Here is a 27853-nt window from a genome sequence, read left to right as displayed (position 1 = left end):
GAGCCACCCGGAAGGCCGGGGCCTCGGCCGGGGCGCCGCGCGCATCCCAAAGACGGCCCCGCAGAGCGCCGGGCAGCGCGGGCAGGGCGCGTCGCGCAAGCGAGATGAGCGAAGAAAGGGCCGAAAAAGGATAAAGAACAAAGAAAAAGGATGTGTGTCCGGCGGGCAGCGAGCGAAGGACGGCGAGAGGGAACGGGCGGGGGCGGGGGGTTAAGCCGCCCCTAAACCAGCCCGCGCAGCGCGCAGCCCCATCCCACAACTCTCGTTGCAAATCAGCGCGCCGCGTCCGCGCCACATGCGCCCCGCCCCGCTTTCAGAGCCCCGGCGTCGAGCAGACACTCTGGTGTCGAGAGGACCACATGTCGTCCATCTCGGGCCTAAGCGCGCGCAGTGCGTGGCGGCGGGCCGCAAACGACCCTCCGCCACACCGGCCGCCACGCACAGCTGCACGCACACTGATACCGACAGACCTTCCCGTCGCTCTGTCTCTCGGGGGCGCCCCGTGCGGGTGCGAGAGAGACAGCGCGACAAGTCTCCAGCCAGGGTACCGCCGGACTGGGACTCGTCAAGCGGCGGACTGGGACCGACTCGTTCTGTCCCTCTCGCACTCTTAGGGCGTCAGAGGGACCGAAAGCGAGAGAGTGCCGCGCGGGGCCGGACTGTAGGGTGGGCGACGAAGGGCGCCGGCAGGCGTCGGGGCATGGCAACGGGGGAGGGAGGGAGAGAGAGGGAGGATAGTGGGAAGCGCCGGCCAATTCCCAGAGCCAATCAAGCCGCAGGATACGGCTGGACCGTGCGGAGGAAGAGGAGCAGAGAAGGGCAAGTGGGGACGCTAGCCAGGCCAGCCAGGCCGGTCAGGCCACCCGGCTCGGCCCAGGGTACGTGGACCCCCCGCGCACCCCGCCGAACCCCGCGCGCCGCGCTCGAGTGCTCACCGACACACAGACACAGAGAGATTGTGATAAGTTTTGGGGGCGCGCCCGGGCGAGCTGGTGCCGCCCCCGGTGCGCCGGCCAATAATGCTCCCACGCCGCCAACAACACCGACGGCAACATCCAGGTAGTCCGCCCACCGCGCCCACCCACCCCCAGGGGGGCGCCCGCCCGGGCAACTGCACCTCCACGAAAACAAGTCAACAGCGTATACACGCCCGGGGGGCGGGGCGGGAGCGGGGGCGGGGGCGGTTCGACAGAGAGGAGGAACCACGACACCCGGCAAGCGGAACAAAGACTTCCAGGACCTCCAGGACCTCGAGGTCGTTAACGGGGCGGCCGGCACGGCACCTCCCCGTTGTGAAAGCGCCACTTGGCCCGCGTCGCCGCGTCGGTCCATGACAACGGCCACGCCGACAGCCAAGCCAAACCCGATCGCTGCTGCCAGTGCGCCAGCGCCGCCAGCGCAGCCGGGTGAGACCACCCGCCACCAGTTTAGCTTGGCAGCCCTGTCACAACTTCCACTCCGGAGGGACGCCCCGCCCCGCCCCGCCCCGCCCGGCGGGGGAACCAGGGGATGGGACGGCCCCACCTGCAGCCCCGCCCCGCCCCGCCGTCGGCACCAGCAAACACTCTCAGATTGGATTATCGCAAAGCATCACAAAACGGGACCCCAGCCGCCACCTTCGACAAGTGCCTGGGCGGCGACAGGCGGCTTCGTTCTTTCTCTGTCTCCTTTCCCTTGCCAAGCCGCCACACGCGTGGCTCGCAGTCCCACGGGCAAAACAAGGCCGATTCGTGGCTCCGTCTCCGTCGCACCCCTCCGAGAAAGGCACGAGTGCGAGGGAGACAGCGCGACGACAGCGGCCCGACGGCGGATGCAGAACGATGATGCGACGCGACGGTCGCGCCGCCCGCCATTATTCAATAACGGGAAAACATTCAAACCCCGACACACAAAAAGCACAAACGGCTCTCGGCATGCGACAGCGGGCGAAGAAGGGAGGGGGTGGTTCGGGGTAAGAGATTGGAAGGGTGCAGAGGGGTGGTTTAGGGAAAGTGAGCGCGATGGGGTTGGTTCAGGGTTAGGGGTTGGACTGAGGTGCGCGCGGGTCTAACCTGGGTAAGCGGGAATTCGGACAGTGGGGCAGAGAACTGGTGGAGGCGGCCAAAACTCTAGACGCGTTTGAGTCGCTATACAGGACCCGGACCAAACGTGTGACCCCACCAATGGATTCCTCGTTCGGAGAGCGATCCATTGGTGGGGTCAAACGTTCAGTTCGAGGCCCGTTTAGCGACTCTGGAGCTCAAAACGCGTCTGGAATTTTGGCCGCCTCCACCGGTCCTCTGGCCCACCGTGTGCGGTTGGAGGGGAAAGGGCAACGCTGGCGTGACGTGAAGGTAAGGGCCGTGCCGCCGTGCCTCGGGCCCTGCATTCTTCATGGAGGCCAAGTGCGCGCGGTTCAGACCCGGCGGTGCAGTCCGGTGCGGCACACTGTGAGGCGCCACGGTGTGGCGGTCGGGGCGCGTGCATAAGTAACACGCGCAATCGACTTGGCCACACCGACGCTCCTAAGGTCGGCAGGGCCGGGCAGGGCCGCGTCGGACACGACAAACCCGTGCTCCTTGCCCACGCACCCCAACCGCCAAACACTGCGCGCGCGGCGACGCGTAGCCACACAGGCCGGCGCCGTCCTTCAAAGCGGCGGCGCCAACAACAACACGGCAAATTCTTTCCCCTTTGAGGCACACTAAAAAAAACGCGCGCACAGTCTCACCGGCGGCGGAAGCGCGCAAACACATTTCACCGCGTCGCAAAAAAAATGCGGCAAAATTCTCTTTTTGGCGGCAAGCCGTAAAATAAAGAGGTGCGCAGGGGCGAGGTAGGCGCCGGGCAGCAAGGTAATAAGGTAGAGGTGGGAGGCAGGGTTGCGTGGAGCCCGGCCCGCCCGGACCCAGCGACCCGGCACACTGCTGCGGCCTCCGGGACGGGGAAGGCCGGGCGCGCTGCCCGCTCCGGAACGGCTTCTCAACTGCCGTTTCTCAACCCTAACAAGCTCCGCCGTGAGCGAAAAAAAAACAAAAAAAAAACCTTTCCCCGAAAAATAAAACCTCGACCGGCACGCAGCGACGCGAGTCACTCGGCCATGCGGCAGGCATCACCTCTTGATCCAGCGCTTGATCCAGGCGAAGCAGCGGCGGGCGAAACCGGCAGCGCCGCGACCAGAGCCAGGAGCGCGCACAGGCTCCACCCAGGGCTCCCACGACGACCGGTCGGGCAGGATCGTGATGATGGTGTACACAATGACGCACTGGTAGTCCATGGCGGCGACGGCGGCGACGGCGCGGTGCAAGGTGAGCACATGGCGGGCGGCCGCCACATGACACTGGGGCCTGGCCGGCCCTCGCGCCCTCGCGGTCGGGGCGCCTAGCTCAGCCCGCCGTCGGGCCCGCCACTGTCATCGCGCGAAGCTCGCTCGACGGGGAGGGGTGGGGGCAGCGGCGCGCGTGGTCGCCGGGGAGCGCGCGCGAAGGTGTGTGTGTGTGTGTAGGTGTGAGTGTGTGTGTGTGTGTCGGCGAGGAGGTGCGCGCCCGTGTGCGTTGGTACTTGAGAGCGTGACGGTGCAAAGGGGTGTGCTCGGGGCGGGGGGCGTGTCGGTGCGAGAGACAGACGAGAGAAGAAGAAGGAGAAGACAGAGCGGCTAGGAGGGACACTACACTACTCTAGGCTAGAGAGGACCGGACCGGCCGGGGGAAGCACTACTGCCCTGGCTGGCTGGCGCGCCGAGACTGAGGGAACGGAACGGCGGCGACGGAGCCGAGGGGAGGCGGAGCGCGTAGCCGTTGGCGGAGCGGCGGAGCGACCGCCCGCCGGGGGGAGCCAGCGCGCAGCGAGCGCGGGGGGGGACGCGGCGGCGGGGCGGGTGCGGCCGCGCCACCACCCCCTGCCCCCGCCCCGCGCGCCCCGCGAGCATGTCCTGCGCCCGCGAGCGGAGAGAACGGGAGGTCCTGGATCGCCCTGGATCGTCCAGGGGTGGGGGTGGGGGCGTCCGCGACACTTCCCAGCCCTCCAAATGTAATGCGCGACCATTTACTTTGCGATAGGAACGCGCCCCCCTCTCGGTCCAGCGGCCAGCGCGACTTAGCCAAATTGCAACCCCCTCCCCCTCCCCTTTCCAGAGAGGCGAGGATTGCGACAGTCGTCGCTCAGCAGTTTGGGACGCGAGGCGCGAAGCGACTCCGGCTCAAAGTTGGTCGCGCAGGCCGATGGCGAAATCCAGCGGCGGCACGGCGTGCATCCCCATGCAGGGGGCGCATCCAGAGGCAAGCCGCGGCCGCCATGGTGGCGGGGCGGGGCGCCCGGACGCCACGCAAACAAACTTTGCGGGTATCGGGTTCCTCCCGTCTCGGCCGTCCCGGCCCCTGCCGCCCGAACATGGGGTCCGGCACGGAGTCTGCCAAACTGCGGTGGCCGGAAACGAGCGGGTAGCACGGGGGGTGGGGGCGGGGCGACAGGCCACCCTCGGGCCCGCCGGGCCGCCGGGCCGCCAACAAGAGTCAACACGCCCCCGACGGCCGAGCCGACCGGCGACATGGCCGAGCCCAGTGCAGCGCGGGGCCCCCACGGCCTCGCCCACGGCCGAGTCGAGCCGAGGCCGCGGAGCCAAAAGCCGGGAAGCCGAGGCCACCCACTCCCAGGGCCGGCGGCCGAGGCCCGGCCAAGGCCGCGAGGACCACGTCGGTCTTCAAAGCCACCCCACCGCACTCCGCCCTCTTAATCTCGCATGGCCAGTGGCGCAAACACCTTTGCAAACACGCCGCTACGCCACAGCCTGAGGAGGCCGAAACGAGGCCAGGCAGGCTGACGGGAGCGCTAAGCAGGCCACGTGCTCGGCTCGGCCTCGGCTCGGCCCGCAGACTGATCCGTCGCGCTCTCTCGCACCCATAGGGCGTCCAGTGTGGGTGCGAGGGAGACGGAGCCGACGAAACAAGACTTCAGGGTCGGTCGCCTGTGCTCGGCCAGCACAGCGTGGACCACACGGCGGGAGGGCTTGGGCGTGGTTGCGCCCTGTCGGCCTGCGCCGCGTGGGGTGGCCGTCAGGCCGTCAGGCCGTCCGGGGGGTGGGTGGGACAGCGTGGCGTTAGCGCGTCGCACGACTTGGCCGCCGCGGTACTGGGTCAGGGACGGCGCGTGCACGCCGCGGCGGGGCGGGGCGCGCCGCACGCAGTCAGCCTCTGTGGCCGTCGGGCCCGTCGGGGTCCGCGAGTTCAAACGGGTCCCCGACCCCCCGGTCGTCGCGCCTTGCGGTCCGCTGGGGCCTTCGGCCACGCCTGGCTAATCCCTGGCGGCTTCCAAGGACCCCCCACCTGGGGCCCTCTACGAGCCCCGACTCATTCCGGGAGTCGTTTTCGTCGCTGTCTCTCTCGCACCGATACAGGACACCGCTTGAGTGCGAGAGAGACAGCGACGAAAACCGACTTTCAGTCCGCTGGCTTACAAGGAGGCAGACGACCCTCGAAAGGTCGCCGTCGCGCCGCCGCTACACTGCCCAGCGACCGGCCAGACCAGCCGAGGGATCCATTGCCGCCACAAACAAGGCACTTGGCGGAGCCACTGTCTCCCTCGCACCTATAGGGAGTGCGAGAGAGACAAATCAGTCTCCGCCCAGGCCGTTACCTTGACCATTGCCCGCCCCCGTCTGACTCCGGCCCGAGACGAGATGAAGGGCGAAGGAAAGGAGCGGGCCGGGACGTCGTCAAAGGGCGGCGGAGCCCTAAAAGGGACCGTCCCAACGAGCCCCCGCGGACCCCGCGGCGCGAAGCGCGAACCTCCGAACCGCGACGCCGTCTCCTCAAACGCGACTCCGGCACGCCAAGGCTTTGCCTCCGCCTCGCCTTCCCTCGCCGCGCCTCGCGGACCCGAAAGCAAATCACCCCAATCGTGGGTCCGCCATCAGATTGATTCCATTCCGGCACGCCCCCCCCCCCTTCTCCTTGCTAAAGCAATTGCCTGCCGCGCCACCCGTTCCCCACCGCCCCCCCAGCCCGCACGTCGTACACCGCCGACGGCTCAACACGGGGCAACAAATTCCCTTCGCAAAATGAAATCCCACACGTCACACAAAAATAAACGACGTCACCGCCACCACCACCGCCTTCACCTTCGCCAGCACCGCGGCGGCGGCGCCACCGTCGGTGCGCGCGCCCCGCCATGCCTCCATCCATCTCGCCGCCACGCCACGCCACTAACAAGTTTCCAAATCAGCTCAGTTCCGGGGCCCGGCGGCCCGGCCCTGGGCCCAGCCTAGGGCGAGGCCTAGCGCCAGCGTGATTCCGCCCGCACAGCGTTTCGCCGCTCTCCCTCTCTCTCTCTCTCTCCTACAAGTGCGGGCCCGCACGGGTGGGAGGGAGAGAGAAACCCAAAGCGACAACAGCAGAAAAGTGTTCAGAATCCGGCCGCCGGCCTCGTCATCCACGACGACGACGAGGAGCGGAACCAGCAACGCCAGCACCGCCGCCCTTAATCTAACTTAAGTGCGCCCCGCCGCGCCCCGCCAGCTGCTATTGCAGCAGCAGTTGCCCTAATTGGATGGGATCACACGGACCATCATAAATACAGCCGCGTCCTTGAATCAAGCTCAGCCCCCCACCCCCCTGCCAACCCCTTCAATCTCGTCCCTCATCCTCGCGCCGTGACGCGCACAGCCACTGTCGTCGCGCCGTCTCTCTCGCACTCGCGGCGCGTCCCGCAAGGGTGCGAGAGAGAGAGAGAGAGAGAGAGAGAGAGAGAGAGAGAGAGAGAGAGAACATCCTGCAGCAGGCGCACGCAAGTGGCTGACGTACGGTACGGCCCGCAAGTGGCTGACGTACGGTACGGCCCGAGGGCGGAGGACGGAGGGAGAGAGAGGGCGTGGCGGTGCGGGAGAGCCGCCGAGTGAGGGGCGGCAGAGGTGAAAGGGTGGGAGCGCCAGAGCCGGTACCAGAGGTGTCGGTACGCTGGCAGAAAGGCTTTGGTTTTACCAGTCGACTGATTCCGAGGGCCGCCTTCGTCGCTCTGTCTCTCTCGCACTCGTGGGGCGTCCCCTATAGGTGCGAGAGAGACAGAGCGACGAAGGCGGCCCTCGGAATCAGTCGACAGTGTGAAGCGTGTTTAACGGGTGAGATAAGGAGGGTAGCAAAAAGGAGTGGGGGGGGGGGGCGACGACGAAGGGCCTCGGGACGCGCTTCGGATTGCGGTAGTTGCACGAACCCCAGCCGCCCCGCCCCGCCCCGCCCATCCAAGCAGCACAGAGGGCTTCGCGCTCGGCGCGCTTGCCGGGGCGGCTGGGGCTCGGAAACCGAAACCAGATTCCCCACTGGGGGATCGCTGCGCCGCCGTGCCACGCCAACCACACCAGTCTGCGCCTTACATACGTCCCAGGCCTTGCGCCAGGCCGCCAGCCGAGCCAGAGAAGACCACGGAAAAGCAGCTTCCAAGATTTCACCGCGGTAGTCCAATTTATTACACAGTACCCCCGGGCACCGAGGCAGGCCGCGGCAGGCCAGAGCCAGGCCCCGCTCGTCTACAGCTGCCTGGCGGGGCCCGGCTCCGCGTAACAGGTTCGGCGGAGGCCCTCCCCAGCGGGGCCCCCGTCCGAGCCGCACCCTCGTCTCGTCTCCGCTCGGCTCCGAGATGAATTATCGACATGTCGATTCGCTGTCGGGCCGATTCGGTGTGTTCGGCCCGGCCGACGCGTCGGATGACTGCCCGACCGATTCACTCGCCCATCAAGCCTCCAGTCTCACGCTACACTGGTAGAGCCCGCAGCACCCCATCGCTCTTGCTCTCCCCCCCTCGGTGCAGATGACGGCCGCTGCACGCGACGGCCAACTGGCAGCCCGGAGCGATGCCAGCTTCCAGGAGGGGGGACGGGAAACTGCGCCGTGGCCAACATCATTCTCCAGCCAGAGTGCACCTCGCCGCTCTCAGCCGCTCCCAGCTTCCAGGAGCTCGGGTAGCGGCGAGGCGAAGCGAGGCCGCTTGCTCGGCACAACCCGCACACTCACACACCGACACACACACACATCGCAGAATCCACCTCCCATCCCATCTTCCGCACCAGCTCTGCGCTTCCTCAAACATAACGGGCGCTATCGCGAGCGCCAGAAGAGAGACAACAGCACAGGGGAGAGAGAGACAGCCGCAGCAAGAAGAAGATACAACAGCAGAGCGAGAGAGACAAACAACAACAGAAAGACAGACGCGCCAAGCGAGTCGGCGGCGCGCGGAGCGCCGTGACGTTAGGCAACGCGGCCGCACCGCCGTCTCGGTGCTGCCTACCGTCACGGCGCTCTCCAGCGAGCCGCAGTGCTCTCTTCGCTCCGTAGCGACTCCGCCGCGCACTCTCGGGCCATCGCGGCTGGATGCCGGGCTGACAAATGGCCGCCGCGCCAGTGTCGATGTTGCAGGGGTAGTGGGTGGAGTACGCCCCGACGGAGGAGAGGAACGCCCGCGGGAACGCCCCTCGGCTCAGCCGGCGGGGCGGGGCGGGGCGGGGCGGGGAGGCAGGCAGGGCTCTTGCATGTTGATGAGCGCGCCGAGTGCGGGCTGCGCGCCGCACGGACGGGCGGGCCTTAGACCCTCCCCTCTGCCTTCCTGCCCGTCTCAGCACACACACCAGAAAATCAAGAGACAGCGCCAAGGCTTTGGCCAAGGCCGGACGCAGACACGCGGCCGAACCTTCATTTTTAGCGCCGAGGCGTCGACCGTCGACCCCCAGGCGAGAGGCCCCCACGCGGCCATCGCCATCGCCCGCAGCCAAAATGCAAATCCTCTGGCAGCCAAATGAAACGCGTAACGAGGTAAGCCCAGGCCGCCCATTTCAGAGTCGCCCGTGGACAAAAATTAGAGCAGCAGCACACCCGGCGCCGTCGCTCGCGCTCTCTCGCACTCGCGGGGCGCGTCGCGGCGGAGTGAGAGAGACCACTGCTACTACGGTCCTCACCCGCTCGGCTCCCGCCACGCTCAGAATGTCCCCGTGCTCCGACCACCTCAACCGACCCTCCGGGCTCCGGGCCGCCCGCTCGCCCAGAGAGCCCGGAGCAGCCCGGGGCAATCCGCGCCAACTAAAGTGAAAGACTTGAAAGGCGGGGGCTGGCAATAAAGGGGGCGGGGCCAGGAGCCTGACGCTCATCGCCTCGCCATCGGCTGAGCCGCCTTCATCCCAGTCGAAGCCGGGCTGGGGCGGCGGGGCCGGGCCTGCACCACGCCATAGACGTGTAGCCCCCGGCCGCCCCCGCGGCCCTCGGACCAAAGGCGGGGACCTAGACAAGAGGAAAATCGGGCTTCGGGTTCCCAAAGGAAAGGCCCGAGAGCGGCAACGCGTTTACCCGCCCGTTTGAATCCACACACTCCGCACCGCGAAAAGCACCGCCACCGCCCACTTCCAAGAAGACACGTACGTGCACTCACACACGCAAACACACATGCGCCCCTACAGACGCGCGCGGGAGGTACTACACTGGTTTCAGGCAAACGCCTCTTCCGTCAGAGACGAGGGGCGAAGCACGCCGCCAAGTGGGCAACAAGGCGCACTGGAACAACAACTGTTACATTCTGGATGCATGTGTGTGCTGTACGCGCATGTGCGTGTGCTTCCTGAACACTCGCCACACGACTCGGCCGAGTGGGCACGAGGCCAGCGTCGCCAGGGACGCCGAGCTGTGCGTCAGAGGCGGCCCACCACCACCACCACGACGACGACGTCCACGGTCGCAGCAACCCTCCAGATCAGACCGGCTCAGACGGAATGGTAAAAAAGAAAGGGTGGAGGAGGCAGGAAAGAGAGCGAGAGAGAAAGAGAAACGCAAGGACGACGTCTCCCCCTCGAGCCCGCATCGCACCCTCGTCAAGGAGTCCAAGGAGACGTCAAAGGCAAATAATTGCGTTTCCATGCTGCGTCAGAAGCTACTACGCCAACCCCTTGCCGGCCTCTCTCTCTCTCTCTCTCTCTCTCTCTCTCTCTCTCTCACCTGAGCGGAACGCCCCACGAGTGCGAGAGAGACAGAGCGACTGTTTGACCCCCGCGAACCGGCGCGCACCAGCTTCTCGCTTTTCGCGCCACTTTACGACCGCGAAACGCGAACCCGCACGCCTCGCCAAAACAGCGGCAGCAGCCCTCCGTCTCACTCGCACCCCTACGGCCCCACGGGGCGCCCCGCGAGTGCGAGCGAGACACGCGGCGACGCCGTTCGGAGCCACCCGCAGGAGGCGGAAGCTGTTGGATAGCTTCCACCACGCACACTGCACTAGCAGCGCCGCGCTCACCCGCCTCGCTCGCTGCAAAACGCTTCAAAAGCACACCGTTGGCGGGACGGCGGATCGACAAGGGAAATCAGCAGCGTCCCCCGCGACTTGCAATGCCCACGCTGTGGGGCACCACCAGCTACACGCACTACGCCCCACATGAAGTGCGGCTGACGTCGAACAGGCAGGCCCCTTGTTCCACAACAACAACGACCCCCGAACCCCTTCCCCGCCCCGGGCCCGCCAATAGGTCGCGCGCTCGAGCGACGCCTCGCGGGGCGGGGCGGGGCGGTGGGTGCACTCGAGCGTACGGCGAACACCGGCACGACGTGCAGGATCAGCCCCCGCAGCCAACCGCGAAATCGGCCGCCAAGGCGGGCGAACGCAGGCCGCCCCTGCGCGACGACCTCCGCGTCGCTCCGCGTTCGTCCTCCAGGACGACACGCTGCTCGACAGGAAGGCAGTCCGTCTCGGCGGCAAACCACCCTCTCCCCGACGACGCCCACGACCAGGAAGCGGAGGGGATTAAGTCCAATGCGGCGCGAGGGACAGAAGCCCCAGTACAGTCTGGAGCGAAACCACTCGAGCTGAAGTAAGCCCCTGCGGCGGCGGTGGCGGCAGCGCGCAGAGAGAGCAGCCCGTCAAACATCGCCGTCGCCTCCCAATACCCTGCCGGACCTGCGGCGGCCAAATCTCTCTCACTGCGCATTCGCCAAGGACGAGCGTGGGAGAGAAGACGAAGACGACGACGAAGAAGAAGAAAGAAAGTAGCCGCGAGGGTTCTGGCGCCGGGCTGTGCCCCAGCTGGTGCGGCCGAGGACCGGCAGCTTCTGTCTAATGGAAGGGCTAAGGGCCGGGCCCTGCAGGCAGAGGGCGGATCAACTGCACTCGGCCGTATCGACAAAGCGACGCGCATTCTCCCTCTCTCTCGCTCTCCCGCGCCGCGACGGCACGCCCCGCGAGTGCGAGAAGGATAGACGGCCGGCCTGAGGTAGTGGCGGGCCGACACTAGTGCCGTGTGGCAACTTGAGGCACTCCAGGACGAGGTAACGGCGTCGCGGCGCACCATCCGAGACGCCCCGGGGCTCCGCGGCGCCGCGCCACCGCCCAATCCACCCGTCAATCAAGCGGCCAATCAATCAACGGGGAGGCTACACCGTCACGGAGGGCCACGCCGACGCCCACCCCCGCGCCCTGCAACCACCCCCGCCCCGCCAATATCGTGCTGCACGTCCAGGTCCGCGACACGAGATGGCTGGCGCACACCTCAACCTGTTGCCCTCCTCGGCGCGCGTCGACGCGGTCCTCGACGTCGTCGCGGTGGTCCGCCACCACCAGGTCCGCGGCCATGCACTGCACGGCCACGCCCAGCTGCCGCTACAGGCTGATTCCGAGAGTCGCTGTCGTCGCTCCGTCTCTCTCGCACCTGTCGGGGATGCCTCACTGGTGCGAGAGAGGCAGATCGACGAGAACCACTCTCAGAATCAGTGTGCTGGCCGCGAGCCACGGGGATGAACATCCGCCGGCCGCGTCAGAAATAATCCCCACACTCATTGAATCTGGACAAGGCCGGCTCAAACGGGACGTGGGCTATTTCCGATTCGAGGCGCGCTCGAGAGAGAGAGAGAGCGAACGAGCGCGCGGGCGTCTAGGTAGTGAGAGCACGCACACACACACAGACGGACTTCAACATCCCCCCGCGCGCAAAAAAAAAGTCGGTCTGCCTCGTCCAATCCATTACACACCGGAGGGCACCAAAGGCATTCAGAATGGACCGGCCTGGGTCTGGCCGCGCGCCGCGCAGGCAACAACAGGCTGACGTCAAGTGTTCAGCCGACGCCCACGCCACCAGTTCGCAGTGCGAGTGGGGGGCGGAACCAGGAGGGGGCGGACCGCACCGCGCCGTACCGCCACCATCCATAACCCCCATTCAACAGACAAGTGCGCATCGCGGCATCGCAGCACCGCGTTCAATGGCGGCATTCTGCTCGAGCCCCTCCTCGCCGTGACGCCAGCCTCATTATCACTCAGTCCACCGTCGTCCTCATACATTTCTACCCCCACCTCGCCCTTCTGACTAGATAGCTGGCCCGGCCGACTTTGGAAATACTTCCCATCAAACGAAGCAGAACTCGGCGGCCAGGAAGCGCCGCGAGATGAGGAAGCGAAGAACAAGAAGACAAAGAAGAGTCCCGCCGGAACGGGGCTGCCGAGTTCGCCTCCCAGGTGGAGAGGTAATCAACAGTCGCGAAATTCCCCTCCGGCCTCCCCCAAGTCATCAGCCCGCAATTATTTTCGTATAAAACTCGGGCAAGGCTCTTTTTAAAAAGCGAAGAAAAAGACGAGAAAAGCCGAGCGGTGAAACAGAAAACGAAGAGAAAAAAAGTGGTCGAGGGCGAGTTCGTGCCGTTCCGGCCGAGTTCAACTTGGCTCGGGCGGTGGCCGCTGTGCTCCGCCACTGCAAATACTTTGCAACAGCTGCACCCGCCCGTCGAGAGGAGAGTGGCGGAGCGGCGCCATTCCCAAATTATATTCCAACTCGTAGAATGCGATCGATACCCCGCTCCTCACAAGTCCTCCTCCGCGTGGCCCGTTCCGAAAGACGCTCTTCTGTCTCTCTCGCACTCGTGGGGCGTCCCGTAGGGGTGCGAGAGAGACGGAGTCGGCACCCCGCGGGCCGACACGCCCGCCAGGGAAAGAATGCTGGAGCGTCCAGGTCGCGGGGCGCGGGGCTCTGGAGGGGGGACGGACATTCTCCAGGGGGCTGCAAAAACAAGCCGCGCCACGGGGCAAGCTGGGGCAAGCTGGGGCAAGCTGGGGCAAGCTGGGCGAGGCAGGGCAGCGGACGACGCCCTTACAGCGGAAAACACCGAGCACGGTCGACATCACGAGGCAGCGACAGCAAAACACGGCGACGGCGCCAGCGCGCTAGGGCTGGCGGCCACGGACGCTGCGGCCTCCCCGCCAAGGTGAAGGGCAGGGGAAAGAAACAGACAGACGAACGCACAGACAGACAGACAGACGGACGGACGGACGGACAGCGAGGCGCCCACGTCGTCAGGACCCCATTCTCAGAGCGCCATCAACGCACTCATCACACGCCCCCGCCGCCCCGTCCACTCTCCTCCCAGCCCCGCACCGCACAGCCGGAACAAACAACAACGCCGATCCAGCGTCTCCGTCGACTCCATTTCGTCTCTGTCGCGGTGAAAAAAGTGGCGAAAAACATAGTCTTACGCGACACGAAAAAGGGCGAGGACGACGACGACGAGATACTACAAGGAGAGGGCGCCGGGCCGGGTAGGGACAACCCCCAATCTAGCTATAAATCAACTTGGGTCGGGTCCACCGTGGCCGCACTCGAACAGCACGGCGAGGGAGCACGGCCTTGGGGCACGGCCTTGGGGCACGGCGCTGCAGAGAGCGCTCTAGACGGCCCCGCCCTCGAGGGCCTCGCCCCCGCCGCGGACAAGGCCTCGCGCCCTGACCCTGCGAAGCGAAACCACCGCGTCCGCGACGAGGCGCGAAGCCTTGGCCAAGCCTTGGCCGAGCCCGAGGCCCGAAGCCAGGCAGCGCGCGTGCGACACGAGAATAGAACAGTGTCAGGGTGAGGCGGAATGGCAGCAAACGGAACTCAAAGGGACCGGGCCGACCGCCAAAGACTGCCAAAGGCACACCGCGCCGCCGCAGCGCCGCGCCAAGGTAAGCCAAGGGCAGGCCGTCGCCCACCACGTGCCCACCACGTGGCCCGGCCGGGCGAGGCACTCCCGCCAACCGCCAAAATCACTGCGCCTCTGGGAGCCCACCGAGCCCACCGCGGCGACAGCGGGGCGGGCAGCGGGTACCACACTGGCGCCGGGTCTACGCCCTGTAAGCCCTCGGCACCGACCCTCGCCCCCCTCCCCTCTCCAAACCGGCGTCCTCTTTTATTACTGCCAACGCGTATTTCTTCCCCCGCCCCTTTCCAGTCGGGTGCTTTCCACTTTACGGGGAGGTAACCTCATTTGCCCCGACTCGACGCGCGCCCTGCCGTGCCGCGCCCTGCCCTGCCCTGCCGCGCCCACAGACGGGCCACCGCAGTGCGGTCTCCGGGCGAGGGGGGAGGGGGGGGGAGAAAGCGCGTTATGAAACGGCGCGGACGGCGAGCAAGACGATGCCAGCCGAGCCGACTTAGTTCCAAAACTGGGAGAACGTGGCGCCGCCACCGCAGCCCGTACTGCGTACTGCTCTGGTCGGGGTGGAAACTCGCAAACAGCAAGACCCAGCGCGTGTCGAGTGTGCCAAGCTCAGCCCGCCACGCCCCGCCCCGCGCACTAATTGTTTCTCATTTGTCCGGGGACGACGAAGGCGGCGGCGACGCGGCTCCACGACATCGGAGCGAAAAGAAATGAGCGTAAGTCGTCGTGGCGTCGTCCCTCGAAGACAGGTGCTCAGTCACTGTCCACCGCGTGCTCCACCACGGTCCGAAGACAGACAGACAATGAAGCCCCCTCCCCCAACCCCTGCGACGCCAAATCCTCGCACAATTTACACGCAGAGTCGCGGTAATGCTCATGCGAAGTGGTGGGGGAACCCGCATGCGCTAAGCAGGACGTAGGGCACGACACCCTCGGGGGCCACACACACACACACACACGCACACACACACAGCGCGATATGAAAACGGAAGGAAGCCCGGCCAGCAAACAAGGGAGGGGCGGAAAAATAAATGACACACAGAGGGATGGTCGGCCGAGGCCTTGGGCTCCGCGCCCGGCCCGGCCGGACAGACGGGCAGGCAGGCAAGCTAAGCCACAGTACAGCCCCCTCAATGCGACACACTGACGCACTCCAAGGCCACCGGACGGAGCCGAGCCGGACCCAGCCGAGCCACATCTGCAGCGGTTCCCGGTGGCCCCCTTCTTAACCCCGCAAGAACCATTAGGCGAGCGAGGTCGACCAATACCTCAACGAGGCTGGGCCCTTTTTTGCCGCCTCTCCGCCTCAACCCCGGCGGAGGGAGAGAGAGATCTCAAAGACGGCGGGTCTAGACTGTGTTTTTGCAGTGACCGCGGTGTGGGGGAATTCCGCCAAGGGGGTGCGTCAGCAGCACCCCCCGCCCCTGGAGCAGCCAGCCTCGCGCCACCCCTACCTCAAACCACCCCGCGTTGGGCAGGCACGGCAGGCGCAGCAGGCCCCACGCCGCGCCTGGCCGCGCGCCAGCAGAGTGCCTCTCTCTCTCTCTCTCTCGCACCCGCACCGAGTGGTACGCAATGCCCCGTGAGTGCGAGAGAGACAGAGCGAACGCCTTCCACCGCGCTGCGCACCGCTGCGCCGCCGGCCAAGTAAATTCCAGGGCGGCACTTGGGCGTGCCAAACACAGCAAAGTCGCTGGAAGGAATTAACCCGACGCGACGCGCTAAATGGAGTGAGCGGGCACCTCCACTGTGGCGGAGTTCAACGCGCCCTCCCACACACCCAAACACCGCAGCTGAGCTGCCCTACGAAAGGGACCGTTACTCACCGGTCGAAAATGCGGGCCTCCTTCAAGACGTTGCCGAGGTTGATGTAGGCGTCCAGGAAGTTGGGGTCCAGCGCCACGGCCTTCTCGAAGTGGTGGATGGCGAGCCAGATCTCGCCCTGCGCGTTGAACACGCACCCCAAGTTGCTCCAGGCCACGGCGAAGTCGGGCCTCGTCTCGATGGCTTTCAGATAGCACGCCTGCAGGGATGGAGGGGAGGGGCGGGAAGAGGGGAGGGGAGGGGAGGGCAGAACAGAAACCGCGTTGTAGACAAGAACAAGACTCGCAAAGACAGGTCGCCAGCGCGCGCAAACCTTAGCACAGACATAGCATCCGACCTCCCCTGCCAGAAAGGGCCCTACACCCTACTCGAGGGTAGTGCTGACGTGTCATCATGAGCCTCGCCAGTGCTAATCCATGCCAGAGTGGCCGCAATGGCCACAATCGACATCACAAAACCAAACCAAACGTCGACTTGAATCACGTCAACACTACCCTCTCTCTCGCACACACTCAGTCACTCGCTTCTTTTACGCCCCTCCAGTCGCATTCTCTCAAGGATGTGTAGTGACGCGCAGCGCGGCAGCCAGTCGACCGGGCAAGTCGGGCAAAAAGGAGAGAGAGAGAGAGAGCTCTGCCGAGACAGAAGCCAGGTAAGGGCGCCCAGTCCCACAATCCCACAGGTCGACGAGGCGTGCGTGTCTCAATGACTTGTTCGTGATGAGTCGTGTTGTAATGCGCAATCGAAAAGGGGTAGGTGTCGCAGGCGCGGCACGCGGCTCACGGCACGCGGCAGTGTGTGCGCAGCTACGCTAGGCGCGTGGGAGGCGGAGGAAAACAACTTCAGCATAACCTAAAAGACCAACATGTTGTATTATTGGAAATTTTACTATTACGTCAGCCAGCCTCCTTCAACTACAACTAGTAAGAAAGAAAATCAAAACAGGAAAAAAATAGACCAAAAAAAAAGGCAAATCAGGAAACGCAAATTTCTTGAATGGACTTCACATAATTCTCAAATACCCCCTATATCTCATTGGATTCATTAAAGCCAGATCAATGTCATGTATTAAAGCAGGGAAATCAGAAAATTCGAACATAAGGAGACTGGCTACCATGTCTACTTTACCTGCTGCAGTGATTGAATCGATTACCAAGCCACTACATAGATACACTGGAGCCCTGCCTCGTGGCTATTTCGGGAACGCCAAAGTAGATCAGCAACCGGTCCCAACGCTGCAGACCCAAGAGGCCCCAGACCTAGCCTAGTTATACATTACATAGAACAGTAAAAACCACACTGATTAGAAACTTGTTGAGACCAATACAATGTACCATAGCAATTTCAACTCCATGCCCAATGGACATGGGTCAGAAACGGGCATAGTCCACAACCTTTGTATTTCAGAACACCAAAAAGGCATTGATGAAATATAAAGGAAAAAGGAGCAAACCCAATACACAGAGCTACGTGCTTCCTTCCATTATTATGCCTAACATGCATTCTTTCAATTAAACCTCTAGATGAGGAGAAAAGGAAAGGAAAGAAAAGGCCAAATGAACAAGAGAACAGTAGAGGTTTCAGTAAGGCAGTTTGAATGTGATTTTTACATGAAACAGAAATTTCACCAGAAAAGAGATAGTCTTGAACACAGACAAAGGAAATTTATCAATAATTGTAAATTATTACTTTAAGACTACAACAAAGGGCAGTTTTCTTCATTCTACACAACATATGAGCTTTTGTTTTCAAATAAAAAATTAATTCTATGGGTAAATCAATGAGCGTTCAGACAAGATGATGAAAAGGAAGTGAGAAGATGAAACTGAGTGGCACCATGCACTTACAAGGGAACGTTTTCAGGTGTCAGGACCCGATTGCTCCTATACTTTGGGATCTTAAAGACCATTTCAAGAAAGAATTTTCGGCACCCACAGTTCGTGCTAAAAGTCACTACAACGCCATAAAATGAAAGTTGAAAATTGACCAATTTTCATAAACTTGACCAAAAAATTTATCTTTAAAGAACGTCCATGAAAGCAGATGATTCTTAGTTCCCGACGAAAAAATTTAAGAGCAGAAATTACAATTTGCCATGGTAATTGTTTTAGTTTGAAAAGGTCTTATGAATTTTCCCAGCCTATTAAAAATTGAAAATGAAATAAATTGGATCAGAAGAGGCTTTCCAAGGACCCACAGCACCGTGCGGGACACCATTACCCCTGCCACACCGCAGGACCTCTGACCATCCGAGCCTATCCTTTCCTCGTTTCGTTGTTTTTGTTTTTGGGGGTGGAGCACAAATACCCCAGGACATCTCGCAAGTGCCCGCGCCCGCGTACAAGCTCAGTGGGGCTGGCTAGGAGGGTCATTGGAGACGGTGCTCGGAAGCGGCCTTCTGGCATTGCGAGAGACTCTGAAGAGGCAACTCGCTCGCTTGCCCTCGCTAGACTTAACCTCATTGGGGAACTCGCTAGGCGCAGACGAGCAAGTACGACAAGTCGAACAAGAAGCTGGCTAGAGGCCCACTGGAAGTTTGGAGGCTCAACTGGAGCCAGGCACGCCTGACCTTTACACCCGAGGAGTCGCCACAGTCCCCAAAGGCTTGCCAGAGCAAGCGCCGACCCAGGCAAGGTGCACCAGGGATGAGTGAGCCACCCTCAGAAACAGAAACGAAGGAACGAGAAGAGGGTAGGAAAACAGGGATTCCGCAAGATCGTGCAGTTTGCGAAGTTGATTTCCTTTCTGTTCAGGTTTGACCAAACAGTGGTGGGGTGGATTTCGGTATAACCCGCGGTGGCAATGCCAACGGCCTAGTGGCCTAGCAACACTAGGAAGGACAACTCGAAGTGACACACGCACTTTCGTCGCGTGACCCGACTGACTGGCCACTGGCCGCCGTCCGACGGCTTGGCCAAAACGGGCCGGCCCTGACCTTACACTTTCATTTTAGGGCGTTGTAGTGACTTTTAGCACGAACTGTGGGTGCCGAAAATTCTTTCTTGAAATGGTCTTTAAGATCCCAAAGTATAGGAGCAATCGGCTCCTGACACCTGAAAACGTTCCCTTGTTAGCATAATACAAGCTCCTCCTCAACAACAACAACAAAAAAAAGGTGAAAAATAATAGCTTGGTTTACATCATGAGCAAAAGAACTACTGTTCCAGGCATGCAATGATTGACATTCCTAAAATGCAGTATGTGTAAGAACGAAATTAATGGGACAAGCAAACCACAGTTCCTCAGATTTATCAGCCCTGATCAGCCCATCAAAGTGATTCTAGCCATAAGTCAGGGTTTTAGAGAAACAATGAGGGTGCTATTAATTTCGACAGACTCTTTTTTTTAAGAGCCAATAAGGCTGAGACAGAGAAATATATTGATTTGAATATCAGGCAGGACACTAGGGTTAAATGTAAGCAAGGGAACCAAAGAAAGCAGCTCTTACATGCAAAATGGCTGAGGATAGTTACGGCAATACCTGACAACAATTACTTACCAACCACCCAATCAAAAACAGACATAATTGTTTATGCTATTGTTAGCTTAGATGCTTAAAATTCTTTGCTCATAATATAAATGCTCTTCAAACTAAGAGGTAACACATTGTTGCTTTGCTAGTAGTATAAAGGAAAACACTGCCAGAATTTTTAAAATTCCAAATAAGGGGAATATTTCAGTTCCTCAGAAGCATTGCCCTTGCAGGATACAATTTTTCTCTCAAATGAAGAAACGTCTGAAATATTATAACAAGTAAATTAGCAGAATACACAGTGGCAGGTCCCAATCAGAACAAAATCTGCTGAAAAATAAGACATGAATGGCAATAATCTTTAACATATGAGACTTGCTAAAAGGAAAGCCAACCATAAAAGGACTGACTTATCTTTCAGCAAACTTGTGCAAGGCGCGCATTACAGGGCTAGGTATGAAGGAATGAAGTTCATATGCACACATTCCACAAAGCGTTAGTTTGACTGACAAATATTTAAGACACACAAGTTATGATGCATTGCCCATGCGAAAAGTGCAACGATTGATCAGAATACGACTAACTCATTACAGAACCGATTGCCCGATTCCGGAGATATCATACTGAATAAACTAAGCTAGATTAGAAGTTACTTTTATCCTTTGTTTTTTTTCATACCACAGTTTATACCACAGAAAATACGATAATGCAAACAAATAAGTCCCGGCAAAATCAATGAAATCAATAAACAAGATCTTTCAACAAAGTCAATAATAAAGAAAGGTCCCATTACAGGTTCCAAAATGAAAAAAAAAAGGAAAGTAAATGTATCATGACCATTATTTTTTTCTGATTTCAGTTCTATTTAAGGTGTTTGTAACCAAAAACATATTTTCTGACTCAAGACGCAAGCGCACAACCAGCAAAGCGCTGCTGGGTGTCATAAATCCAAAGCTCTCCACCCAACCCTGATAAAAAGTTAAAATTGGTATGAAGAAAAAAATCAGCAAAGTTAAAAGGGGCTTAGAATATTCTAATAATAATTAGATCTCATTTGACAAGAATTGAGTGCAGAGGTTTGGATTGCAGATCAGTTAGAAAATGTTACTTACTTTCATATATGTATAGAGTATGTTGGCTGAGCCAAATTTGAATTACCAGACACATTAGCTAAGTTAGACAGAATTCAAAACAAAGAAGGTACGGGGAACACTTGTAAAATTCAAGTTCCACGATAATGAAAATCTATTTGCACAGGTTTGTGCAAGCGACCTGAGAAAAACTCCACAAGAAAGTATAACATTTCCTAAACCATAGCTCACTTAGTGTTTTTGTGATCTTGTCCCAAAGACACATTTATTTTTCAGTCCAAACTGGAATGTAGCTTCCAACCCACATAAGTGCCACATCAGGCAAAAGATGAACAATATTACATGACTAAGCAACGTCAAGTACCTTGCCTGAAGTTTATTATTATATTATTACATGGCCTAAGCCCATTCCCTAGGGACTGAAAAACAATTTTTATCGATGGAACTGTTATCTGAAGAGTCTTTGTCTTTCATAGGTATTATGAGACATGCAAATAGTTCTTCACTAGAAAACAAATTTGAATTAAATGATTTAGTTAAAAGAAATTTGCTACAAAAGTAACCGACAATAAGTCTGCAAATATGCTGGACCACATTTGAAAAAACAAAAAAATACTTTGAAGAGCAGACTTAACACAAAACAAACTAAAAATATAACAATACAAGCACAGTGCTCTAAACTAATAAAAAGGCACTTTGAATAATCAGTGCAGTCAAAGAAAAATTTGAAAAGACCAAAACTACCTCAGATTTACAGTAACAAGAATAAGTATCAGCTGCGCATTTTTACAAATCAGCAACATATTGAATTGGCTCAAAGCGATGAGGCCAATTACTGGGCAGGTACACCTAAAATGGGAAGAGGGGATTTAAGGCATGTCAATGCTTTGGATGACCAATTCAATTGACAACTCAAAACTTTCGCATGCAGCAGCAACCGAGCAGCAGCATGATCCATTCTGTCGTGGAAAAACTTCTGAATTAGCATGGCAACAGACAACAATACATGACCAAATGTTTGAAGAGCATCTGCTTAATGTAAAATGAAGAAAGCCCCTTATATTAATACCGAGTGTTCCAATACATCAAAAAATTTAGTATTTCCTTGCAAATCACTATCAGCTCACAAGTGGCTAGTTTCATTAACAAAATAAAATTTACTAGTTGACAAAAAAAAATAAAAAAATGGAGGTAAATGGATATGTAAATCTCTCAGAATAAAACTCAAGACAAGAAAAGGCCTAATACTCTTTGCTTTTGGACACTTGATATCATGATTTAGGATTTAAGCTCTTCCACCTACCTTAGCTTCATCAAGTCTTCCAAGAGCTTTAAGTAAGTTGCCTAAGTCACTGCGTACACAGTACAAGTCCTGTAAAAGAAAGAATAAGGATAAAAAAGAAGTTCCAAAACTAAGTGGGCAAAAAGATAATTTACTGCAATTATATTATTCAACTTACAGGGTTGTACTGGAGTGCAGTTACATATGCCTGGACAGCCTGCTCCATGTCCCCAGCAGCAACCAAAGCAGCAGCCAAGTTGATGTAACCATCAATGAAATCTGGCTTCAGTCGAACAGCATGTCTGTAGTTTTCCAAAGCTTCTTGAAGTTGTCCGCGTTCTTTGTAGACATTTCCCAGATTGGAGTATGCCTCTGCCAGCAATGGATTCTGCTTAATTGCCAAGGCACTGAAGTTAGCAGATCTAAAGGGAACAGAAAAATACTATAGTTTGCACAGACAAAACTTTACGTAATCAGGTAGATGAATAACGAAGTGGGATGCTCACTTATCCAACCGGCGGCACTGAAAGTGAATGGACGACAGCAGCAGAAGGACTCCAGTGTTGTTGCTCTCCTGGTGCCATAGTTGCATGCAGTGCCTCTCTGCATTCTCATAGTCACCAGCTTGATACTCACGGTGGGCCAGCTCCAACAGCCCCGCTGAAAATGAGAACGACAAATGAGTCAAGGGTGAAGCAAAGCCAACAAATATCCTAACCTCAATGTGAAAGGAAAATAGTCACAAGCTTCAATAAATTAATTGTCATGTGTCGTTAAAGTGACAGGAAGGAGAACTTGGCTCAAAACAGGGTTGGTCCCCCACGACAGATGCGCCCAGACCTACCATCGCGGCATAGATGCAAGACACAGAGTCCTTTGTTTTAACCACTAGCACAATAATAACATCATCAAAGCTAAGCCAAGGGTCGATATTTACTTGTAAACAAAAAAGGAGAAAGAGAGATGGAAACTCTGCACCAGCCATAAATTACAAAGATTGCAAATAGAGGAGTGAGGTTATCGCTAGAGATCGAACAAGTTGTTCATGAGGATGATCAATCATAGGCAGATGGTAGGTTATACAGCACAAGGTCGATAAAAGCAAAGCCACGCCACAATAACGAATAGGACCGTTCAACGAGTAAACAACAACGCAGCCTGCACGTCTGACTCACCTATGCTAGATATTTCGCTCATTTTTAAAATGACACTGGCCCCAGATGATAACTGGTGCTGAATCTGCTGCACTTGGGAGGACTGCATTGAAAATCCACTTGCTAAAAAAACTTGCACGGACGTTTAAAATGTCAATCTTTTTAGCCCTTCGCCAAAAGAGAGCGTCAATGGTAGCAATATTTGTCACGACAACGAATGAAAATAGTAAACAGACCGTAGCGACTTTCACAAAAATATGATCAACAAGCACGCGCAGAAACCCTTTCTAGAAATTAAGTAACCGTCCGGCTGATGCGATTGTTGGGTTGGGTGTTGGAAGCAACGGGGATACAGATGGCGCCACGGTGCGGCCGCATGGAACGGCATGGAACGCGGCCTCCGATTGGTCCAGGCCAGGGGGTGGGGGGTGAGGTGCGAAAAGTGACGCCGACCTTGAACTTCCCGATAATGGAATCAATCGTGTTTTTCCGAGTGGAAGGGACGCGCGAGTGACTGTCTGTAACGCCCCACCGGGACACTGACGATTTCGCGAGCGAGAAAAAGCCGCTCGCGAGTTGACCGATCGGCGCACTGCTAAGAGGACGCCGGCCGGTGCGCATGCGCGCGCGGCTGTCGGATCCGAGACGGCTCGCGCGGCAACAGCCCGCCCTTTGAAGCCCTGCGCGACCGCGACACTGCACGGGCCGACGCTCGCCTCCGCCGGTACTTCCTCCGCACGCGTCCGACAAAGACAAACACCACTGTCGCGGGCAGCGTTGCGGAATTTTCGAAATTTCACTGCGGACGGTTCGACGAGTGCCAACGAGGAGGGCGCGCGTAGAGAAACTCGGCCCGGCGAGTCGTGAGAGAGTCGTTTTGGCGCGCGCTGTCCCTCTCGCGCCTGCACGGGACGCCCCATGAGTGCGAGAGAGACAGCGCGACGAAAACGAAACGGATCTGGGAACGAGTCCGTAGCGACCCTCCTGTAAGAGATGCGCAAGCTCGAGCTTTGGTGGTCGCTGGGGAGTTGGGCACCTGCGCGAGGCTACGGTATGAAAAGATAGTCGGTCGGTTTATTGTCGCGCGTGCTCGGGCCAATTAAAACTTGTCAGGAGGAAGAATGCGGGTGGACGACGCCGGCCAGTCAGGAGCTAAAGTAATTTATTTCCGATTCAGTGCACTGCTTGGATCTGAAAATCAAGGCCAAGGAAACCTTCGCCAAAGTACAAACAGTGTGCACCAATAACCTCAACTCCACAAAGTTTCCGCCAGTTCTGAGCTGCAGTTATTGTTGTTTACCGCGGCACGGTTCCTCTCGGAGTAAATACAATTTTGATTTTAACATTTTGACGTTAGTTGCACGTCTTCACCAGCAAATTAAACTTTGTTTGGCGTCTTTGTGAAAACGCGTGTCGGCAACGCGGGCGTCTGCATTCGGGCGACTACTGTTTTCATACCCTAGCCTCACACAGGTCGTTTTTCGGTTCCCCGAGGCCCAGGGACCACCAAACGAACCAGGAGGCCGGATTCGGGCTCGGCTTGCGCATCTCTTACAGGAGGGTCGCTACGAGTCCGCTGCGCGCTGCGCACGCGCGAGCAGCGCGCTCTGCCGGTTGCGCGGCGGATGGCGGAAACTGGAGGGGAAACGGGGCCGTGGGGAAAGGGGGGGGGGACGGCATGGTGCGGACGAGGGAATGGAGCGCGTTTAGCTTCGCATTTCAACTCGAGTCGTGTCCCCAAATCGCCGCACGCTAACAGTACGGCCGCACACGCTGCCAAGGGCTTGTTTGCAGCCTGTCAAATCCTGCAGGCGCCCTGGATGTGGATGCCCACTGCCTTCTCCACAGCAAGCGGCAGCCGCGGCAGCCACCGCACCAAATCAACTCGCAGTGGGTACATGAGAGCGCGCTGTGCAAGATTTGACCTATTGGGCGAGAGCGCGTTGTGGCGGACGTTTCGAACCGTCGCCGACGTTTTACTTGAGTGTATGTGGAGTCAGAGTGTCTGGCAGCAGCATCATCGTGGAATTGCTGTTATTTATCATCGCGGCGTGTCGTATTCTATGCAGTCTCACGAGACTCCAAATCGAACTTCGCATTGATACCAACTGTCCCAGCTTCGATGACCCGGCGCGGATTTCTAGCAGCTACCCGACCTGTGGAACGCGTGCTGGGGAGCAGGAAGTAATGGGTCCGAGGCAGTCCCCGGAGGAAAAGGCGGGAAAATGCGCCAGAGCTGCATGCATATCCACAGCCGGAAAGGAAAGAAAATTAAATTATCAAACTTGTGCGACAGCGGGCTTTGACCGCAATCGACTCGCACAACGGGCAAGTGCATTCGGGTTGGGTCATTGCAAAGGGTAGAGGCATGCACTGGGTTTCAGCTTTCGCTTTCCCAGTGTGGCGGTACTGAGAGTTACGAGGCGCGGGCCGCCGGCGCCGCTGCGTCCTACTGCGTCGTCGCGGAACGCGGAGATGCACGCGCGGAAACACGTGCGCATGTATATCGATCGGGAAAAGCCTTCCGAGGCACCGCGAAACGGCAAGAGCGAAGCCTGGCGAAGCAAGCGAAGCACAAAGCGACAGCGATGGGGGTGTGCCCCGCCCCCTGCAGGCAACAAGTCGCACTTCGCGCCCGAAGGTACACTGAAAAACCAAACGTGGCCAAACGTGGTCTAGACCACACCAAACGTGCCCAAACGTGGTCTAGACCACACCAAACGTGGCCAAACGTGGTCTAGACCACACCAAACGTGGCCAAACGTGGTCTAGACCACACCAAACGTGCCCAAACGTGGTCTAGACCACACCAAACGTGGCCAAACGTGGTCTAGACCACACCAAACGTGCCCAAACGTGGTCTAGACCACACCAAACGTGCCCAAAGGCTGCCCCCAATGGTCTAGACCACACCAAACGTGCCCAAACGTGGTCTAGACCACACCAAACGTGCCCAAACGTGGTCTAGACCACACCAAACGTGCCCAAACGTGGTCTAGACCACACCAACGTGCCCAAACGTGGTCTAGACCACACAAACGTGCCCAAACGTGGTCTAGACCACACCAAACGTGCCCAAACGTGGTCTAGACCACACCAAACGTGCAACGTGTCTAGACTACACCAAACGTGCCAACGTGGTCTAGACCACACCAAACGTGCCCAAACGTGGTCTAGACCACACCAAACGTGGCCAAACGTGGTCTAGACCACACCAACGTGCCCAAACGTGGTCTAGACCACACCAAACGTGCCCAAACGTGGTCTAGACCACACCAACTGATGCGGTCAAAATGGCACCCATTTGACCATACCAGTGGTGTGGTCTAGACCACGTTCGGTTTTTCAGTGTAGGCAACTTTTGCGACGCCCTCACGCCTTCTGAACCCGTTTCTGGATCCGCCATTGAACCTGGCGTTAGTTCGGAGCGTACGCCGTCGTTGCCCGTTGTCGTGCCGGTGTCGAAGGCTACGCGCCGAATGGTATCAAACAGTGCTGCCGACGTGCGGCTCCCGTTTGTGGCGTTATGTTGTTGCTGTTGTTCTATGGCGCCGACTCGTCGTCGCATAGAACTTTGGCTGGATTTCGGAAGAAAAGCGGGAAAACCGGTGTATTCACTAGTGTATTAAAACTGTAGCGTCACGTGGCTCGCGGAACCTTCCGCTTGAAGACTTTCCACTGTGCTAGGCGGGGAGGTTGGGGGGGGGGGCTCAAAGTATCACTTTTTGCCTGACAGAGGGACAGAGGCAAAGAATGGCTTTTGCCTACCTCCACCCCATGCAACCGCACCTGTCCGTTAGCAGCGAGCAAAAGGGAAATTCCGCAATGCCTTCCTTTAAAAGCATGGATTGTGTGTCGATGCTCGAGTCACTCTCCGAGAAAGAGCAGAGGCCAGTGTACGCTTGATGAAAGGCCCTGTGTGTTGCGCCACACCGTATTCCCGGTGCTTCTATACGAGGAGGTGCAGCTTGTCCTTGAAGCCGGATGCGTCCCGGGCGCGTTAAATGCGGTCCCTTTGTCCCGAAGGGCTGAGCCTATTCCGACAACCCCCTGAATGGCCCGGATGGCCTCAATGGCCGCAGGCCGTGCCTCTCTCCATCTCGGCCGTTACCCAACGGGATGCGTCGCATCGGGGACGCCAGGCACGCCACTGGATAAAAGGGTTGCGCGTCTCTCGGCCCGCTCTTCGCCCTGCTCGCCCGTTCCGGGCTAAACATAGCCGCCACGCATTTGTCCGGCTTGCCCGGGCCGGGCTTGCCGCGCGGCACCTCCGGGGAAAGCTTCCTGGGCTTTCGGGGCTTTCGGGGGGCCGCCTTCGGTGTTCGGGCCGCTTCGGGCCGCTTCGGGCCGCGGCCTTCGGGGCTTCGGGCAACGGTCTGCAGCGGGACTGGGGTTGCGCGGGGCACGTTGCCGTTATACAACCCCCAGCGTGGCACCCCCCCCCCCTCTTTCCCTACCGTTGCGTTGGCCGGTGCCAAACAAGAGTATCCGTACCAATGTCGGCCGGCAGCGTGATGCTATTTTCAAGCGGCGTCGTGTAGGCCATTCCGGGGGGAGAAATAACGAGGTCTTTTGGCCCGTTTTTGTTTCTTGTTGTTGTTGTTCCTCCGGAACGTGCCCTCTGCTAAGGGCGGCTCCATGTCGTGTCGTAATCCTGATAAATCGTTAACGCGAGTCCTTGAGGACCGCCCGTCCGCCCGTCGCTAGACGAGGAGGCTGGGCTTTACTGCTCATCGTCCTGCAGCCCTCACGTAACCACGTAACGCAAGCTGCCCAAGCCCTATCCATTACCTAACGTTAAAAGATCCCTGCCCCCTGTCGCGGGCCTGATATAGCCCCGGCCTCGCCCCGGCCTCGCCTCACCCCGGGTCCTTGGCTCCTACACTACTCACACCTGCGTTGCGAGCCCGCTAGGGGACAGCTCCTCGCGCCGAAATAAACGGCCAAAGGGCAGAAATAGCGAGCCTTTCTGGAGGAAGCGTACCGCCCACGAGTCGCTATCATTGTACTCGAGTGCACGCACTGGCCCGGCCGTTGACCTGTGTGCAGTGCAGTCACGAGTTTTAAAAGAGGTTTTATAACCTAACCCGACCTAACCTAACCTTAACCAATTTTGGCGGGATTCAGAATATCTC

General features: G+C 58.7%; 1 protein-coding gene across 2 annotated transcripts in view; it reads right to left on the bottom strand.

Moving 5' to 3' along the window:
• Positions 1–23255, bottom strand: part of LOC117639885 (UDP-N-acetylglucosamine--peptide N-acetylglucosaminyltransferase 110 kDa subunit) — a 30649-nt gene extending 7394 nt beyond the window's left edge. The window contains exons 1-5 of one of the 2 annotated variants that reach the window (XM_034375836.1): positions 22740–23255; positions 22071–22224; positions 21743–21986; positions 21586–21654; positions 15722–15918 (exon numbers count right to left, since the gene is read on the bottom strand). In XM_034375836.1, the coding sequence (XP_034231727.1) occupies positions 15722–15918; positions 21586–21654; positions 21743–21986; positions 22071–22224; positions 22740–22827 (752 nt within the window). In that variant the 5' untranslated portion in view covers positions 22828–23255. Of the gene's footprint in view, positions 1–3095; positions 3293–15721; positions 15919–21585; positions 21655–21742; positions 21987–22070; positions 22225–22739 lie in introns of those variants that run through there. The other variant, XM_034375837.1, reaches the window with a different exon arrangement.
• Between the last annotated feature and the right edge of the window lie 4598 nt (positions 23256–27853).

This window comes from Thrips palmi, unplaced genomic scaffold, assembly GCF_012932325.1.
Source record: "Thrips palmi isolate BJ-2018 unplaced genomic scaffold, TpBJ-2018v1 HiC_scaffold_12, whole genome shotgun sequence".
Taxonomy (NCBI): domain Eukaryota; kingdom Metazoa; phylum Arthropoda; class Insecta; order Thysanoptera; family Thripidae; genus Thrips; species Thrips palmi.
Note: the sequence above shows the minus strand (reverse complement) of the source record. Positions and strands in the feature narration are given on the sequence as shown.